This window comes from Phascolarctos cinereus, unplaced genomic scaffold (assembly GCF_003287225.1).
Source record: "Phascolarctos cinereus isolate Bilbo 61053 unplaced genomic scaffold, phaCin_HiC Scaffold_4;HRSCAF=312, whole genome shotgun sequence".
Classification (NCBI taxonomy): Eukaryota; Metazoa; Chordata; class Mammalia; order Diprotodontia; family Phascolarctidae; genus Phascolarctos; species Phascolarctos cinereus.
Genome location: NW_027555847.1, coordinates 12,254,222 through 12,273,144, shown reverse-complemented (window position 1 = coordinate 12,273,144; position 18,923 = coordinate 12,254,222). Strand labels below are relative to the sequence as shown.

General features: G+C 42.4%; 2 protein-coding genes across 5 annotated transcripts in view; one reads left to right on the top strand and one right to left on the bottom strand.

The window, feature by feature from the left end:
- The window catches only part of CACNA2D3 (calcium voltage-gated channel auxiliary subunit alpha2delta 3), a 1,023,339-nt gene that overhangs the window by 154,149 nt on the left and 850,267 nt on the right, over positions 1–18,923 (bottom strand). The window lies entirely within an intron of this gene.
- On the top strand, positions 2,969–12,283 carry LRTM1 (leucine rich repeat transmembrane protein 1). Its single transcript, XM_020970619.2, has 3 exons — positions 2,969–2,975; positions 4,816–5,412; positions 11,655–12,283. The coding sequence occupies exons 1-3, from the start codon at positions 2,969–2,971 to the stop codon at positions 12,089–12,091; spliced, it is 1,041 nt and encodes a 346-aa protein (XP_020826278.2). The 3' UTR covers positions 12,092–12,283.

Here is an 18,923-nt window from a genome sequence, read left to right as displayed (position 1 = left end):
CCCTTTTATCCATTTCCTATTTTTATAATTTTCAGTTCATTTATGATTATTTAAGTTACTGTCATCACTTTCAGGACTTTCTCTTCTAGTTCCATGATATCTGTTGAGTGCTCACCTTTGAAAATATAGAAACTTTGGAGTAAAAGTAAGATTGGAATTAAGATCCAAGTGAACATTAAAATAAAACAAATAACTGTGCAAGGTGGGCACCATAGATTCTTCCAAGTATGTGGATTTAAAGGGTTCAGGTGGAAGAGAGAAGCTGAGGGGAGCGGAAATTGATGCCAGAGTGTCAACAAGCTGCCTGTCTTCTACCTTATGGCCTCTGAATGTACTCTCCACTCTCCTTTACATGAACATGGTGGTGTGCTCATTAGTTGGGCACCATTTCCCCACCTCTGTTTCTGTCACTGTGGAAGTCAATTCAATTCCAAACAATTCACTGAGCATTTGTTGAAAGCCTACTATGTGTAATACACTATGCTGTGGGCTGGGGAGAAAAGAAAATCATTACTTTTCTCCAGAAAGATAAGATTATACAATGCAATGGAGCCACAAGAATGAGGATTACTATAAATTGTTATTATTATTGTTATTATTACTATTACATTTTTTTTGTGGATTGTCATGACTGAAAAATGGACAGATTAGGCTTGTTCACTCAAATAATGAAAGCTAATCAGCTTGGGGAAAGAAGGAAGAAAAGCAGATTAAGTCTCTGGGCCTGGTCCACCAAGAAGACTGGGAATGGTGCTATACAAAGTAGGTAATGAATTTAGGAGCAACTAGTATTAGACCAGCAACTTAGACCATATACCGCAATAAGGTCCAAATGAATAGAATACTCAAGCATGACTCGTCACAAGATACACATGTACATACCTACACACATACATCCATATATACTTACATATACAAACACATGAGACGAGAAGAATAGGCATATGCACAGTGGGCTTTGGAGTCAGTGAGACCAGAATTCAAATCTTTCCTGGGACATGTTAGCAGTGTGGTTCTGAGCAAATCACCTAAGATCTCAGCCTTAGTTTCTTCACATGTACAATGACTGTTCTAATAGCAAATTCTTCACACAGTTGTTGTGAGGATCATTTGAGATAAGACATGTAAAGTATTTGCAAACCTTGAAGTATTATTTAAGTGCTAGTTACCATATAATTATAATTTCAGAATTATTTTTTGGGAAAAGTGAGTAATTAAATAAAGAATAAATGAGCTCACCACAAATAAAATAATCAATTTTGATTTGATAAAGTTAAATAGTTTTTGCATGAACAAAGTCAATGTCACCAGATTAAGAAGAAAAACTAGTGGGGTAAAAATGATCTTATTTTTTTTTGTTTGGTTTTGTATGCTTTAAAAAATATTGAAAACAATATTAGATATCAATACAATCACTTAAGCTCATTTAGGCACAATTAGCAGTTAAATTAATTTAAAAAATTAAAAGATCATGGTTTTGTTTTCTTTAATTCTTCTTCCTGTCTTTTCTCTCTCTCTCTCTCTCTCTCTCTCTCTCTCTCTCTCTCTCTCTCTCTCTCTCTCCCCCTCTGTCTCTCTCCTCTCTCTCTCTCTCTCTCTCTCTCTCTCTCTCTCTCTCTCTCTCTCTCTCCCTCCCTTTCTCTCTCTTCTCCTTCTCTCTCTCTCTCTCTCTCTCTCTCTCTCTCTCTCTCTCTTCTCTTCTCTCCCTCCTTCTCTCTCTCTCTCTCTCTCCCTCTCTCTCTTCTCTCTCTCTCTCTCTCTCTCTCTCCTCCTTTCTCTCTCTCTCTCTCCTGCTCCCTCTCTCTCTCTCTCTCTCTCTCTCCTCTCTCTCTCTCTCTCTCTCTCTCTCTCTCTCTCTCATCTAGTACCGCCCATCAATCTTTAACACCCTGGAGATCTACAAGCACAACAATGTTAACTTTTGTTGGAGCATAGAGATCCCCGGGAAATGTCTGGAGAAAGCAAGGGATTCATTGAAGATTCTAATGAGTCAATAGTAAATGTCTCATGAACCTTGAGTGGCTTATTCACTAGGATTCAAATCCCTGGTAGAAACAGTCCCTGTCATTTTAATTAGGGAACAGATGCAGGTCACTGGTTTCTGATTTTGGCGCTGGGTCCCTTAACTATTTTATGAGTGAAAGCTGAGCACTCAGCATCATGGAAATTAGAAGGATGGAGAAACAGTTATAAGTAACACAGAGAGAAAGGCCAATTCAACTGGAAAAGGAAATCTGAGCCTGGGGGGCAGGCAGAGGTAGCTTTGCTGGGGCATCTCAGGAGAACAGGTTGTCATTTCAATGTTGGGGTACCAGGACCTGGCAGCCCAGGTAATCACCATGAACGCTGCACAAATGATCTCTCTATGAGCAAGCAAATACCCCAGCAAGGCTGTGTCATCACTGGCTAGCTGGATTTGTCCTAAGATTACACACACTGCTGCCTCTGATCCTGGCCTTCTAGATAGGCATCCCATGTTTTGACCCAGAGGGGTGAATAAGTCACCAGAATGTAGAAACCAGGCAGGATTAGGAAAGTGGTTTTATTTTGGTGCCTTGGACTTCAAGCAGATTAAATAATCAAAAAGCACAGGCTGTCAGGTCGTGGCTTGAATGCTACAGCTGTTCCCTGAGGTTTGACAGACACTCTTTATATGTGCCCTGTTGAGTGAATGAGAGAGTCAGGGGAGCTCTCAGTGAGCCAGACAATTGAAACACAGAGAGGGAGAAGAAGGGCACAATAAGAAAATCTCCCACTGGGGGTCAGATGGAGACCCCGAGCAGAATTGTTTTAATGGATGGTTTTCAGGAAGCTACCACCATGCCTCCCTCCAAGAGTAAGCAAGGCAAAGCAAAGGTGGATTAGGAGAAGGAAAAGAAAAAAAAAGAGGCAGCTTTCTGGTGTGAGGTTGGCTTATTCCTTTTCCATTTGGAGGAAATATCATAAGGCAAATTTCCAAGGACCAGCCATGAAAGGTGAGCTCTTAATTCATCATCTCAAAGGAAATTTCCTTTATCTTGTGCATAGCCGGACATCTTTGGAAATTGGGGAGGTACTTGTAACAACTATCTTTTAAAGAGGTCTTTCTGTCCACTATACTCAAGCAGATGCAGAATGTCTGTTTACCTCAGACTCTTGGGAAGGAAAAAAAAATAGTTCAAACCAGAGATGTTTAATTGGTCTGCCATGGGCCATTTTTTTTTAATGGGGAGCTAAGAAGTGGTGTTCTCATGTGCTGTGCTGTTTTTTTTTTCTTTTTGTCTTCAGGATAAGAGTTAGGAAGAGATGTCTAAACTGAATATAATCACGGAAAGGCAAGCCTTTCATTAATAGATTAGTGTGCTCTGTTGAAAGCACATTCTCTAGTTTAAGGTCTGATTTCCTGTTGCAAATTAATGTTTGAGCTCCACAGTCAACACTCAGGGCGCCCTGTAATTTCCAAGGCTCTTAAAATAGAGATTGACGGAGAGATCTTTGTCTTTGAAATGGGTCACTTAGCTTATTTACAGAATCACAGAAACAACTTGAGGTGAATGCTTTGGAGTGGGGTGGGGGTGGCATGGGGGTGTCGAATGTTCAAAGGCCATTCAACCAAAATATATCAAGTGGGATCCTCCTGCCAGGAATCGCTACATATCTTCATTATCTCAGTATGTGCACATTAGACAGGATTATTTAAAAAAAAACAGCCCTGTGTATTTAATAGAAACATGGTATTATTCCCTGAGTCAAAAGCAAAGAAAACATTGTCAAGAGCTTTTCTTGCAAGCAGATGATACTTTTCAGCTTTCAACCCAGCAATACTAGCTGGTGAATCCCTGGGGAGGAATAACATTTGATGTCACCAACATTTGCCAGTGTTAGAAACTTGGGCCCTTGGGAAAGAAGGGGGTACAGAATGGCCAAAGAGCTGGAAATTGAAATGATTTTAATCATCCCCCAAAGGGAATGAAGCCTTTGATGAGCTCTTTTCAGAAAACTGAATTTATCTCTAATTCCTCTGATCTCAGACAGGTCTACAAAATAAAGTTCAGGGCATTGGTGAAAAAACCGATTGAGATCCGGAGTCAGGCTCTCAGTTTCAAATATTCAAATATTTCGAATATTGTCATCCCCTTAGAAAACTGAATTGGACTAAAATGAAGAGGAATGCATTATAATGACCAATCTTAGGTTTAAACAGAGATAAGAAATGTACATTCTATTTTTTTTTCTTTTTGGAGAGAAGAGAGGCTACGTATTGAAAATATGGTACATGCAGTCAGATGTAGTCACTGGGACTATGCGTGCACCCATTTAACCTTTGTTGTAAAGGAAGGTTCACTTGATGGTGGGGCCAGAGGATGAATGTATTTGGAAATGACTGTGATGTGAAAACAAAAGGCATCAGTAAAACTTTAAAAGAAAACAAACAAACAAACAAAAAGATTAAAGGAACCAGCTTTGAGGTTTGGTTAAGTCATAGCTAATGGAAGACATGAGTCTGAAAGTAAAAGGAAAATGAAAGAAAATTGATGGCTTCCACTTTCAGTTTGATGCTTTGGGGAATTCAAACTTCTAAATACCCAGCAGGGAAAAGCAAAACAAAACAAAGGTGCCTCCTTAGCTTCAAGTTTGTAGTAGTGGCTCATCTCCAAATTCTCCTCTAGGTCCCCCCAACAAGGGTTCATAGCTTCATCTGCTCTGTGCTCCCTGGGAGATGTTATTCAATCCTGTGATATATTATCAAATCATTCCCAAGTGGAGAAGGCAGGTTTCCATAGTCTTCATCTTGAAACCCACTTCTCCAATGTGATCTCCTTCCCTTTGCTGCAGGTGACTTGGTGTGGCTCTCCACCGTGCTACTGCTACTCCCCAGGGCGGGCAGCTGTCCAGAAAAGTGTCTTTGTCACATACCTACAAAGTCTGTTGACTGCAGTAGGCAAGGTTTGAGGGAAATCCCCTTGGAGCTGCCTCCTCGGACCCAGATCCTACATCTGCAGCATAATCACATTGGAGACGTCCCCACATCTGCCTTCAGTGGGACACCCTTGCTCCGAACCTTAGATCTCTCCCACAATGCCCTTTTCACCCTTGCTCCTGGTGCTTTCTTGGGGCTTGCCCACTTACAGGTTTTAAACCTAACACAGAACTCTCTTCATTCCTTGGAAAGCAAAGTTTTCCACTCCCTACCCCAACTGCAACAGCTGGATTTGTCCTTTAATGACATACAGGAGCTGCCCGTGTTTAAGGGGGACACCCTAAGCCGCCTAACTCGACTTGCCATACAAAGGAACCAATTACAGCAGGTCCACAGGGCTCCCCTGGCATCCCTCCCCAGCCTGAGAGCTTTATTCTTCAAGGACAATCTCTGGAAATGTGATTGTCACCTGCTGGATCTTAAACTGTGGCTGGAGAGCTTTGTATACAAAGGTCAGTAAGTTGTGTATTGAAACAACCATCCAGCATGTGGGGAATGGACGGGTTTGTTCTGCACTTTAGAAAGTGCTTTGAGAGTGGGCAGTCCAAGGTTAATTTGTGTGCCAGGGCCAATGACATTACAGGTACAGGCAAGAATGGACAGACAGGAGGCCTCCGCAAAATGGGGATGTGTTTATACATCTATTGGCAAATGGGTTTTACTAAAGAGTTTTTCCCAGAATCACAGACAGAGAAGGAATGGAGCTCAGAGGTCAGTAGATTTTCCACCCCACCCACACACACACCTTTTACAGAGGAAGAAACGAAAGTCCTAAGAAAGGAAATGGCATACCAAGGAAAAATTGTCTCTTACCACAAACATGCACATATACATCTGTATACATTTGTATATATGTGCATGTGTATATAAACACATATACCTACTCAGATACATATGTGTGTAAAGGAGGCTCAATGTATTTTCTGTGTGTGTAAATGTGCGTGCATGTGTGTGCGTGTGTGTGTGTGTTTGTGTGTGTGGTGTATTTCCCCGTTGCTGTCTCTTTAGTGCTCGGAAGTGAAAACTTTTCTTACACTTTCAATAGAACCGAGGCTATATTTTTTTTTTAAATGAAGAGAGAAACATCGTGGTACAAGTGCCAGAAGGGCAGACAGTGGCTCAGAAAGATGTCATGTCTTGCCCCTGACACCAACTGTCTTTGTGACCTGGGGAAAGTCTTCTGTTCTCCCAGTCAACTTCTAAGGATAATAATTTGTGGAAGAGTTACTGATCTACATGGTACAAGTGATTTCCCTACCCTGCTGAAATCACAACTATAGTCCAACACCAGAAAAAAAAATCAGGAGAAAGAGAAGAAAAGAAGAAATGAGAGAGAGAAAGGAAAGGGGAGGGGAGGGGAGAGGTGAAAGAGAAAGAGAAGGAAGGAAGAGAAAGAAAGAGCAGCATAGAGGAAAAAAGGAAAGAGAAAGTGAGGGAAAGAGAAAAAAGAAACAAAGTAGAAACGAATCAAAGAGAGAAAAAGAAAGCTAGAGAGAATGAGAGGAAGGAAAGAAAGGAGGAAGGAAGGGAAGAAGGAAGGGAGGGAGGGAGGGAGAGAGGGAGGGAGGAGAAATTTCTGAACCATTAGAACTTTCTAAAAGAGACAGGGGCTGCTTTTGATGGCAGTGAGCTCCTACCTACTGAGGTAGTAAAGCAAAGGCTGGTTGTCCAGTCTTCAGGAACGTATATTACAGAAGTGATTCTTAGGTTGTGGCTTAGACAAGTTGGCCTCTGAGTTTCCCTCCCATCCAACTTGATGATTGTGCAAAGTTGTTTAATCTCTCTGGGCCCAGATTTAAGTTTCTACATTTGTATACAGCCAGGAAGTCTGAATGAAGTGAATGCTTGTCATATGGTAATAACTTAATAATAAATACTTTCCCTCTTTGATCTAAGGCTTTCATCTATCTCCAAGTCTATTCTCCTATATATTCATTTAGTACATTCATCTGAGACAGGCAGATAAACAGCCAGACATGTACATGAGAAGCGGTGGGGTATGATGAATAAAAAGCTGCCCTTGAAGTCAGGAAGACAAGTTCAAGACTTGCCACTCACACATGCTGGCTGGACAAGTCAGTTGACCTCTAGCTGCCCAGAGCAATCCTCTAAGACTCCAAGTTACAGTGAAGATGCTGGCCCACATTGGTGGAAAGAGTTCCCTATCCTGATGGATTAAAGAGCTAGCTCCTAGCACCTATATGTACAGACAGACTTACATGGGAAAGTGATAGCTTTGGGAGACCATTGAAAGCCTACCAGGACTGCTGGGAGTCAGAGAGCTGTACAGTTTATACCATGGATCTAGAAGAGGATTGCTACACCTCGGAGATAAGCTGATCTCAGATTTGCCTTCGGATGCCAAGAAGACCAAGGAGCTAAAGATTCCTCCTAGTGAGCTGGCATAGCCATTGCATTTGAAGGGAATCTGCTAACAAGTTGTCACTGTAGTTGCTGGTGCTGCTGCTGTTAGTAAAAGGCAGCCTAACAGTTGTGAACAAAGGTTATTGATGAAATAAGAGGTGATATAGCATCGTAGAAAGGACATTGAGTTTGAAGTCAAGAGGACCTGAATATGCATCCTAAGTCTGCTATTAACTACTTGTATGACCTTGGGAAAGTCATTTTTTTTCCTTGGGCCTCAGATTACTTTTCTGCAAAACAAGGGGATTAGATTTTCTAGAAGATCCTCTCCAGTTCTAAATCCTATGACATTAAAGTGAGCACACTCAAAAGTCCATACTCTAAGTAGAGAGTGACAAACACATAGCAACACTTCTTTTAATGAAGATGATGTATTCTGGGAACTGGCTTTATTGTCAAAAATTTGGTTACGAAGAACATAGGAGGTATGGAGACATTTCAGGACATCATGGGAGATGTTCTAAAAATGTATCACTTGCTAACTAATGTCAAAGACAATGGAAAATAGGGTGTGTGGATTTGGGATTGACTGGAAGAGCAGATGTAGTTGCTGGAGCACTAGATTTGAGATGAAATAACCTGGGCTCACATCCTTACTCAACATTTGCCTCCTGTTTCATTTTGGTCAACTTACTTATCTTCTCTGGCCCTAATTTCCCCATCTGTAAAATGAGTGAGATGAACTATTAGGAAGCCACTAAAGTCCCTCCCAGCTCTAAGTCTGTGATCCTCTTATGGGATGGACTGGAAGAGAAAGAGGAAGACTTCAAAGAGCTTCAAGTCCATTGCAAAGCTGTAACCAAGGCAGGGTGACTAGGGCTCTGCCCCAAGACATGATATTTATAGTGTGCCAATAATATCCTTTTAATTCACTCATTCCTGCTTGAGGCCATACCCCTGGTCCCCAGAAGTTGCCATTCCATCATGATAGAAAGCTTAAAGTATTGTGGAAGGTGCTTCTCTCCTATCCAATGCCTCATGCCAAGTGAAATGTCCCCTGCCTCCCCCCATCCCTACTTGCTTGTTCCAGTTCATTTCAGTTGCATGTCACCTACATAAAGTTTCAAGGGGAGCACTTGGTCCCCAGTCTTCACGTCCATGTCAAGCCAAAATCATCAAGGTATCTCTGATATCTGAGCCTCTTCACTCATTCTGAGCAGCAGGAATGCTAGGATAAGGAAAATGCAGGTACCACAGTCACACTGGATTCTACACCTCGGATGAACTAGGACACCCACACCACATAATATTGAATTTTGAATTCAAGCAAGATGATAGAACAGAGTTCTAAGTTCTAGCCTTCTGACTTGCTGTCATGATACTCCCTGGACTGTTCAAACTTATGGGTAATCGCACAATATCCTTCCCTGTTCTCAGAAAAGCTTGCCCTGCAAGGGAACTCAGGAATCACTGCTAACCTTTGTTTCTCATGTCATTAGAAAAATAAGAAGACTTTGGACTTTTGATTTTGAGACAGAGGCTCTCAACCCACCTTCTGGGGCAAAAACAATGAACTTCAGCTGGGAGTGGCACAGCATTCCACTTAGCTCTCTGTTGCCCAGCTTCTCTGGGTCAGTTGGAATTTCTATAAACCTCTATCTTAGGCTTAGCACAAGCTTCATCTGCAATTATCAGTGCTATCTGGCCCTGATAAAGATAATCTGGTGGTTGGACCACCTGCTTTAATGGCACAGACATGCAAGAAAGGGGAAGGGGAGGGGAGAGAAAGAAAGAGAGAGACAAGGATAGCAGAAGAAAGGAGGGGAAGGAAGGGGAGAAGAAGAGAGTGAAAGGGGAGAAAAGGGAAAGAGGAAAGGAAGGAATAGAGAAAGGAGACAAAAAGATAAGAGCAGGAAAGAGAAGGTAGAGGAGAGTGAGGAAAGAGAAAGGAGAGGAGTAGAGGGTAAGGGAGAGGAGAGGACAGGAAAAAGTGGGAAAAGAGAGAAGTTTAGACCAGAGGAGACAGGAGGGGAGAGAAAATGAAGGAAGAGGAGAGAGAAGGTGAGGCAAGGGGAGATAAGAGGAAAGGATGGGGAAAGGAGGACAAGGGAAGGGCAAACACAAAATCCTGAAAACAGGGAATAATAGAATCACCAAATTTTACATTGTAGGTGGCGAACAAAGACTTTGAACAATGTGCCTTCTTTAAAGTGACCTGGCAGCCTATTGCTATGGACACTGAGTACTGATTTAGGATTTAGGGTTCACTGGCTGACCTTGGAAGGCAAAAGGGCATGGAAGAAAGTGAAGTGGAGCAAGAGAGAGAATCCACAGTCACAGGTCATGAGACCAGTTGTAGGCTAGCTTGGGGCTGTCAGTTGACTTGTCTAACAATTGGGAATGATATTAATAATGAGAATAACAATAGATCACAGGATGTTGGCACTAAAAGGGACCTTAAAGAAGCTGGGCTAAGAGGCTTGCCCAGGGGCCCAGAGTGGGTGAGAGGTAGGGCTCAGATCTAGCCCTTCTGTGACCAAGCCCACTTAGGTTAGGGTTAGGGTTAGGGTTAGGACCAGCCACTGCACTGCACACCCATTCTGATCCACCTGACACACTGGGTGAACTTCCAGTGATAGAAGGGAGTTAACACATAATAAATGGTAACTAAGCATTTGCGACTGTATCAACAGATCTATGTTTTTATTCCCAGAGAAGATTGAATAATTTATTTATCCAAATAAACAGAAATGTCTTTATTTCTTCAGTCTGGGACACTCCTGTCCCAGTGCAAGAACCATGAGCACCAGCATAGATTTAGAACCTCCCTGATTTAGGTGATAAGTAGATGTAAGTGATTTATCCAGGGTCCAATAACTCATAAATTTTGGAGATAGGACTTAACCTAGGGGAGTGTCAGATTATGGGGTCGTATAACTAGAACTCAGAAAGAAATTGGAGGTCATCTAGTTCAATCCATTCACTTTGTAAATGTAAAATAAAACTAATGCTCAGAGAGGCCACAACTTATCCAAGGTCACACAGTGAAAATTAGCAAAACTAGGATCCTAGCCTAGGCTGCCAGGCTCACAATCCAGTGTTTTAGGTTTGGGGATTTTCTTGGGGGGAGGGGGGTGTTTGTTTTTTTGTTTTTTGTTTTCCCCACTGTACTATGCTCTCTAATCTTGGTGCTGAAAATGTTTGGTGTTTCTTGACTTGACAGACTAATAATAATAATAATAATAATCCACACCGACACTAAAATGATATTAGTAGGCTCTTATGAAAAGAGGAACCTTTTCTATTCCACATTTGAAATCCCTCAAAAGTACTGAGAGATACATAGAACCCTTTATGAAGAGCACATAATGTCAAGCAGTGAGCAATCTGAGATGAGACTTACCAGCTAGTGTCGGTCTTAGAGATATTAAGATTTGAATTCAATTCCTGAAACGTACCCTTCCTAACTCTGATGCTGGGTAAGTTGCTAAGTTTCAGCCTACTTTAGCTTCTCCATCTATCAAATGAAGGTCTTAAAAAGACGTGCCTCCTGCAGCGATTGTGAGGACCAGATGGGATGCTGTATGCAAAGCCTTTGGCATACTCTAAAGCTCAATCTGGATGTTTGCTATTACTATTATTAAATTTTGTACAAAAATATTATTCTGTGATATTGATACATTGGGGTGTTTCCTTGGCAATAAGACATATTTTTTCTTTCCCACAAATTCACTGGCTCTTTCTTGTCTGTGTTCATGTTCTTTTGTTCCTGATCATTTCTAAGGTCGAGGTAAGTTTGGAACCAGTAAATAGGAATTCTTGGGGGAAAAGAAGTGATTGCTCGTTTAGTGTTTCATGTTTTCCACATTCAGACACTTGAGAAACACTCACATCAAAAAAGAGGTAAATATCTTTCACTTGAAATAAACAATACTAACCAAAGTATTTGATAAATTCCATCTGAGTTCTACTTGTGTTTGCCTACTGGTCCCTACTTGAGTTCAGTGAGCTGTCCCTGGAGCCTGGAACACTCTCTTGTTCACCTCCGCCTCTTAGAATCTGGAGCTTCTTTGAAAGCTGGACTCAAGGACCCCTTTCTCCGGGAGGCTCAGTGTAATCTATCTCCTGCCCCAGTTACTGCCCCCCCCCATAAAAAGCATTTTGTTTTCCTGCTGCTTAAGTGGATATCTCCTGTGAGCTACTTAAGGAAAAGACATTTCCTTTTTGTGTATCCTCAGGGCCTCGTACAATGCCTGACATCTCATAATAATAATTGATTGCCGAATGAATGATTTCCAAGACTGACTGTGCTCATTCTTTAATTTTAAAGGTGGAATAACTGATGGAGTTATCTGCTCATCCCCAGACATCTGGAAAGGGAAAGACCTCCTTAAAATTCCATATGAACTCTACAATACATGCCTCCCTCTTCTTGGGAATGGGGGGTCCATCCAGCCCCAGATCCCTGGCACTGCCCAGCAGGACCGCCCACAGCCCAGCCAGGCCCAAGAACAGGTAGACAAAAGCCGGTCGGACTGTGAACCCAAAGCCAAGGCCCGGCCAGTCAATCTCCGCCATGCCATCGCCACAGTGGTTATCACGGGAGTTGTCTGTGGAGTTGTGTGTCTCATGATGTTGGCTGCTGGGATTTATGGTTGCACTTATGCAGCAATTATGGCTAAAGGACATGGAGAACCTTTGAGCCACACCAATGAGCCCAGAAGGCCTGGAGAAGAAAATGGGGCACTTGCTGCTTCCCTAGCATAGACTGCTCTTGGGGATGATTTCTCCCAAGTCAGAGTCATCCTTTGAGGGGGAAAAGAAGTATCTGAGGAGCGCTGGGGAGCTGTCCATCATTACTATCACTTTTTGGTTTTTCACTAAAGAAATAGTCTGTATTTTTTTTAATCCTGTGAAGCAATTCATGTTTCAATTTTTAAATGCCATGGGCAAAATAAAGACATTATTTATACTCTGTGCATGCAAAGATGGTGAAATTATTCTATCATAGTTGAGGCCAGAGCAACAAAAAATGAAGAAGAAAAATTCCTTTGCTCTTTCTTCCTTTCATTCTGCTCCATTGGTTTTGTTTTGTTTTGTTGTTTTATTTTTGTACAAACCCAATGATTTCATGTGCACAGTTAATTCCTGCTGTGGAAACTTCCTTCACCAAATGCAGGGTGGCAAATTGTCAGAGAATTTTATTATTAGGAGAGCTTTAAAAGACTTGTCTTTTAAGTGACTCGTCTGAGGTCACAGAGACACTTTGACTCAAATCTGGGTCTTCCTCAAAACAAGGAGGTATGATTCCATGTTGCCTCTCATGGCTGTCACAAAGACGATTACGGTAACAACTGACATTCATAAAGTCCTTTACCTATACTACTGCCTCATAGAACTCTGGGAGATAGTTATTGCAGCAAAGATGTTACCCACTTGGTAGATAAGGAAACTGAGGCTCAATTAGGTTGCCTGGGTCTGAATTCAATTCTATCCATTATACTATGCTGCCTCTCAGCAGGCACGTAGATGGATCTTTACCTGCAGACATTATGGCAGAGTTTGAGCAGCAATGCCAACTCCTCAGTTTTGTGTTATGAGCTTCCGTTGGGGCTACCTTTCCAGAGTTCTTAGACATTTCTTACGCTAGTACACACTGCAGTCTAGGCAACGAAGCCTCTTTGGCTTGAGAGCAGGCATGTAATTACATCTCCTACCTCCAAGCCTTTGCATTGATTACCCCACCATGCTTGGAAAGTACTCCCTCCTTACCTCTGTTTCAGAATCCCTACTTTTATTGAAGTCTCTGCTTAAATACCAACGTTCACTCAAAGACTTTCCTGAAGTCCCCAGCCACAGACGCCCTCAACCCAGATTTACCCTCTATCGACTTCACATATATTCTATGAAGACCATCTGTGTATTTACATGTTCTCTTCCCCTGTCTAGATTAGGAGCTCCTTGAGGGTAGGAATTGGGTTTTGTTTGTTCGTTTGTTTGTTTTTTTGTTTTGTTTAGTTTTTTGGTTTGTTTTTGTTTTGGGTAGCTTTGGTGCCTAGGAATGTGTCAGGCACAAGGTAAGCACTTAATAGATGCTTATTGAATGAATAAAGGCATTAATGAATGAGTAAAAAACAATTTCTAGGAGCTGGAGAAGAGGCTGGCAGTTCAAGGAGACTGTGGATACTGCTGCCACTCAAGTTCATGGCAGATTGGCAATAGGCCTTTATGTACGGCTAGGGTTATGCATTCAATGGAAGCATCTGGGAGTTGGGAATGTCATCACTTGCCACAAGAGTCAGATTATATTTAATGTTCCAAATCAGAAAACCATTTGGGGTTTTCTGGGCCACAGAGGAAGAGGAGGGCTCCCTGTATGGATAATGGGCCCTGGGCCCAGAGTTTGGGGAAGTGATCTGATGCACGGGTAAATGGCGTGTAAACAAACACCGAGAAAAACACAGCCAGCATTCTGGGCCAGCCAGTTCAGAGAGGCCAGATTCACCCGGTGATTAAAACCTTCCATTCTGAACTCTCCCAGCAGGAATGCATTGAGGGCGGGTGGGGAAGCAGATAATGACTTTTGTGTATCTGGATCCCCACAGAGTCCCTGGGCTTGTTCTGCCACACCCACACATAAACACACACAGAACAATCCTTGCACCCACTAATGAAACACAGCCGTCACCCAGCAGCCCAACCTCCCATCCACCCTATTGGAAGGACCCAGAAGAAGTCAGCATCTGGCCCCTGCCACCCAGAAATGCTATTCAGCACTCTGTGACAGGAGGGGCTATGGAGAACGCTACAGACCATTGGCATGTCCCAGGAAACCAACTCCCCTTCAACTGGGCATCAAGCAATCCAGGTGTGCTGCCTGGAGTAGCCTTCGAGCGTGGCCGCAGTCCGGAAAAGATCCATGCAAATTGAATTTGGGAAAATTGAATCATCATTTTCAGTGCACTGGGGAGCTGGATATTTAAAGAAAGACTTCATGGAATCCTGTTGTAATGGGGCATAATTGCCTCCAGATTTATTATCCGCTTTGCGAGCCTGGCTTTTCACATATTAGGTTTCCATTTGAAGTGGGGCTTTCTGTCCTCTCTGAATCACCTCTGGGAGCTATTCACCTGTTAGCATGATTAACCCTTTGCAGATAAAAGTTGCCAATATTTCTCTAGAGCATTAAGGCTGGCAAAGGGCTTCCACTACATCATCTTTTGTGAAGCTAAGGACAACTTGTTACAGGTATTATTCCTACTGTTTTGCACATTTACATCACAGGATACTGGGATCACACATTTAGAGATGGAAGAACACCTCTCACTTTGTCCCTTTTTATAACTGAAAGGAACTGAGGCCCAGGCCGGTGATGTGGTTTGCCCAGGGTACCATAGGTATTAAATAACAGAGACAGGATTTGAACCCAGGTCTTCTTGACACCAAGTCTGCTAGATATAAGAAGGGCATAGATACTTTATATGTGAAATGGGTCAATGGCAGGGTGTACTCTGGATTCTCTTCTGGCTTTAAAACTTTGATTCTACCATCATGCGAAGGATTAAAACGGTTAACTTATATGCAGGATGCCCTGGTCTGCTTCTCAGGGAAGGGAGAAAAGGTCACATACCAGGTAGCAGGGAAGGTGCTCACCTGCCTCTGGCCTGTTTAGGGCATGAAGGGAATGGGTAAGATCTTGATTTTCTGCGTTTTACACAAATGATGACGCAGCAAAGACCATACAAGGAAGCAGTGTGTCTGCCCCCTCCCTGCCTCCCAAAGTAGCCAAAGAGCTCTATGATGATGTGTGACTTCAGAAGTTCTGAGGGAAGCATGGCAGACTAAAACAGAAATGGGACTCTCACCCCAGCCCCTCTCTCACTCGTTCCAGCTTACTGACCACATTTTGTTCTCCTCTATGCAATCCATTTTCTACTCAAAGTGCCCTACTTGTGGTTCCTAGCACAATCCACCTGATTTCTTGTTTCCACAGATTTGCATAGGCTGTGCCCCATGCCTGGAATGCTTTCCCTCCACTATCAGACCCTTGGAATCTCCATTTCTAGGGCTGCTTCCTGCAACCATATTCTTGGAGAAGAGGGGAGAGGAGAGGAGGGGAGGGAAGGGGTGAGGAGGGGAGGAGCAGAGCAGTGAACACTGGGGATACATAAACGACAAGAGCAAACAAACGCAAAAATAGGACCTGACCTCAGGGAGCTTTTAATTTTTGTTAGGGAAAACAATTATTTACTAAATGTCTAAGTAAGCAGGTGTTCTAACTCAGAGCCCAGGTGGTATGGAATGTTATTACAAATTTGCACAAATACACTCCTACTTTCTTCTGTATTTCACAGCAACCACTAAGAACAGTTGGGCAGTGGGGTTGTTTACTGAAATCAAAATATCAACAGCCTTTCCTGCAGAGAAGAATTGGGCTCTGGTCACTTAGATTAATGCTCTGTCCACTCAGCCCTGATCAACTTGAAAAATGTGGTGCTGGAAAGGAAAGCCATGTTTGCAGAGTCTTCGATGAGAACTTCCATCAATTTTTCTTGGCCACTAGCAGATCACAAGGAGTCATTTCCAAAAGCTTCCAAGATTATTTTCAGCTGCTTATTGCATGCTATGATATTTACCAGCTCTCTTATACAAAGGACCTTCCATCTTGGAACTTGGCCTTGGGGATTGACTGCTTCAGTTGTTGACTTATTGGGAGAAAAGCTGACAGAAGTAAGCAATATGGATCAGTCAAAGCAGAACACTGGGGTTCTGCTCCAGTAGACAGACCTGAACTAGGGCTTTGCTCCATGGTGGAAAATTCCATTATGAAGTCATTTCTTCCATTCAGCCCCAATTTGTCTTGAGGATGTTTCTTCATGCCTCTCTTCTCTTCTCTTCTCTTCTCTTCTCTTCTCTTCTCTTCTCTTCTCTTCTCTTCTCTTCTCTTCTCTTTCTTTCTCTTCTCTTCTCTTCTCTTCTCTTCTCTTCTCTTCCTTCCTTCTTCTTCTCTTCTTCCCTTCTCTCCCTTCCTTCTCTTCCCTTCTCTTCCTCCCTCCCTCCCCTCCCTCCCCTCCCTCCCTCCCTCCCCTCCTCCTCCTCCCCTCCCCTCCCTCCTCTCCTCTCCCCTCCTCTCCTCTCTCTCCTCTCCTCTCTCTCTCTCTCTCCTCTCCTCTCCTCTCCTCTCCTGTTTTCTCCACTCTTTTTCCCATCTCTTCTCTTCTGCTCTCTTCTCCTTTCCATTCCTTCATTCTTTCATTTTCTTTGTTTCCTTTTTCCTTCACTTCTTTTTCTTTTCTCCTCTCCTCTTTCCTTTTTTCTCTTTTCTGTCTTCCTGTCCTCCTTCCCTCACCTCTCTCTCCTCTCCTTTCCTCCCTACCCTCTCTCCTTTCCTTTCCTCTCCTCTTCTCTCTCTTAGTTACCCACCTCAAGCCAAGGCATAGTGGGTGCTTATGACAAAGAACCATTCACCATTCTACACCCTCTTCCCCTTACAGTTAATTTTTCAGAAACAGCCTAGACCATTAGATGTGCATCTGAATAGATTTTTATTTGGGAAACTATCCTGAACACTGTGGCAAAGGCCTGTCCCCTTCAGTTGGGTGTTTGAACAGAGAAAATTCTAGAAGATGCCTTGTTTTTTTTCTTCCTCCATGCAAAGGAGAGAGTGCAAATATCCTTCAAAGAATGGAGAGCGATTTCAGGCCAGGATTTCCTCTTAAAAGCTTGTGAAAATGAAACCTCATTGCCCCAAGTGGTCCAACTTACCCCCAGAAACCAGATACCCTCCTCTTGGATATCAAAGGAAGGGGCTAAATTGCATTTCTACATAGCTTATCTATAGCTGAAATTAACATAATTACATACCAGTTGTTATAAATTGGTAATTATCTGTTACAGGTCAGGAAAGGATTGTTTCCAATTTGGCTAAAAAAACAACAACCAACTCAGTAACTGTGATAGACAGAAAACATGTCAGCAAAAGAGATTTCATAATCCATGTTGTGTTGGGATGGTGTGATCCACATTCACAAGCTAGCTCCTTGGACCTCCTGCCCCTACTTCATCTGGCCTTGACAAGGGATTGGTTTGTTCTTTTATCTCTGTGGTAGAAAGACTTGTGATTTCCTAGCCAAAGACTTGCAGTCTGGTCAACCATTCAATAAACATTTATGAAGCACCTACTGTGTGCCAAGGTCCTTCTTATTCTTGGTTCTACAAAGATAAAAATGAAATAATCCTGGCTCCCTGCTCACAGGGAACATGACATTCTATCGGATGCTGTAGCATTGTGGTTAATTAGCTGTGAGATGTTGGGCAAATAGGTTGTCCTTTGTGGGCTTCAGTATCTCTGGCTTTCAAATGGGGGGAGGAGCAGATGTAATGCTGTCTAAGGTCCTTTTCAGCCCTCCAGGACTGGGCATCCTCAGGACCTGGATTCAGCATCAAATTTGCCCATTCTCTCTCTCTCTGTTTCTCTCTGTTTCTCTAACTCTCTCTGTCTCTCTCTCCTCTGTCTCTCTTTGTCTCTCTCTCTCTCTCTCTCTCTCTCTCTCTCTCTCTCTCTCTCTCTCACATACACACACACACACACACACACACACCCCAGAAATTCACAGTTGTTTTCTTTATCCTAGGCCTTCACTTAGTACCATTTATAAAAACTTAATATTTTTTTCAATTGGGTGTGTATGTATGTATGTATAGCTGTCCTACTTAAGTGGGGTCAGCCGGATATTTGCCAGAATAAAGGCCACACCCCCGCCTCCCAACTCCAAACTCTTTCTCAGGGACCTGGAGGGGTGGGGCAGGAGAACAAATTAAAACACAGATATACACACAGAGAAGGAAAAAAAAACAAAACAACTAAACTCTGTTTTCCCCCGAAGCATGCGAGGGAGGGCTTTTCCAAAGGCTTTACTAAGCATGATGCTGATTATACTGTTCAGTGGTTTATAAACTAGAGTGAGGATTAAGTAAATCACCATCCTGACTGACAGTGAGAACATATATTTTTAGCCAGTTTAGAACCTTCTATTGGTATTTCAGGGAAACCACACATTCAAATGCCAGAGGCACAAATAGGGGCAAAGGCTCTCCATACACACAACTTTAGCTTATTTTATTTTTGCATAGTTGCAACATACATTTAAATGGTTTCTTATTTAAATAATCCTCCCAGTTTACTGTGTGAGATAAGATGTTATTAGAAACTTATGTGGATACAAATCAATAGAGTGTTAGATTGATTTTTTTTGGCTAATAATTATTGCTCCCATTTCCAAGTCATATAAGTTATACATACATACATATATATATATATATATATATATATATACACACACACATATATATATGTAGATATATATATATATATAATGTAGATATGTAGATATGTATGTATATGTAGATATTTTTTTGGGGGGGGAGAGGGGGTCAAGGAGCTAGGTAGCAGTGAGTACGGAATTGTTATTTCGTTGATATGAGGAAATTCCCATCATGGGAATCTTCCGCTGATTCCTAGCAGCCACTCATCTATCTCTTCTAGTCTTAAACATTTACTGATAAATGGCACTTCAGTAAGTCTTGAAATTTTAAGTCC

What these genes read in the sequence shown, in the direction of transcription:
- LRTM1 (XM_020970619.2), top strand. An exon ending in GGAGAGCTTTGTATACAAAG is followed by an intron (nt 5,413 to 11,654) that starts GTCAGTAAGTTG and finishes TTAATTTTAAAG; the next exon opens with GTGGAATAACTGATGGAGTT.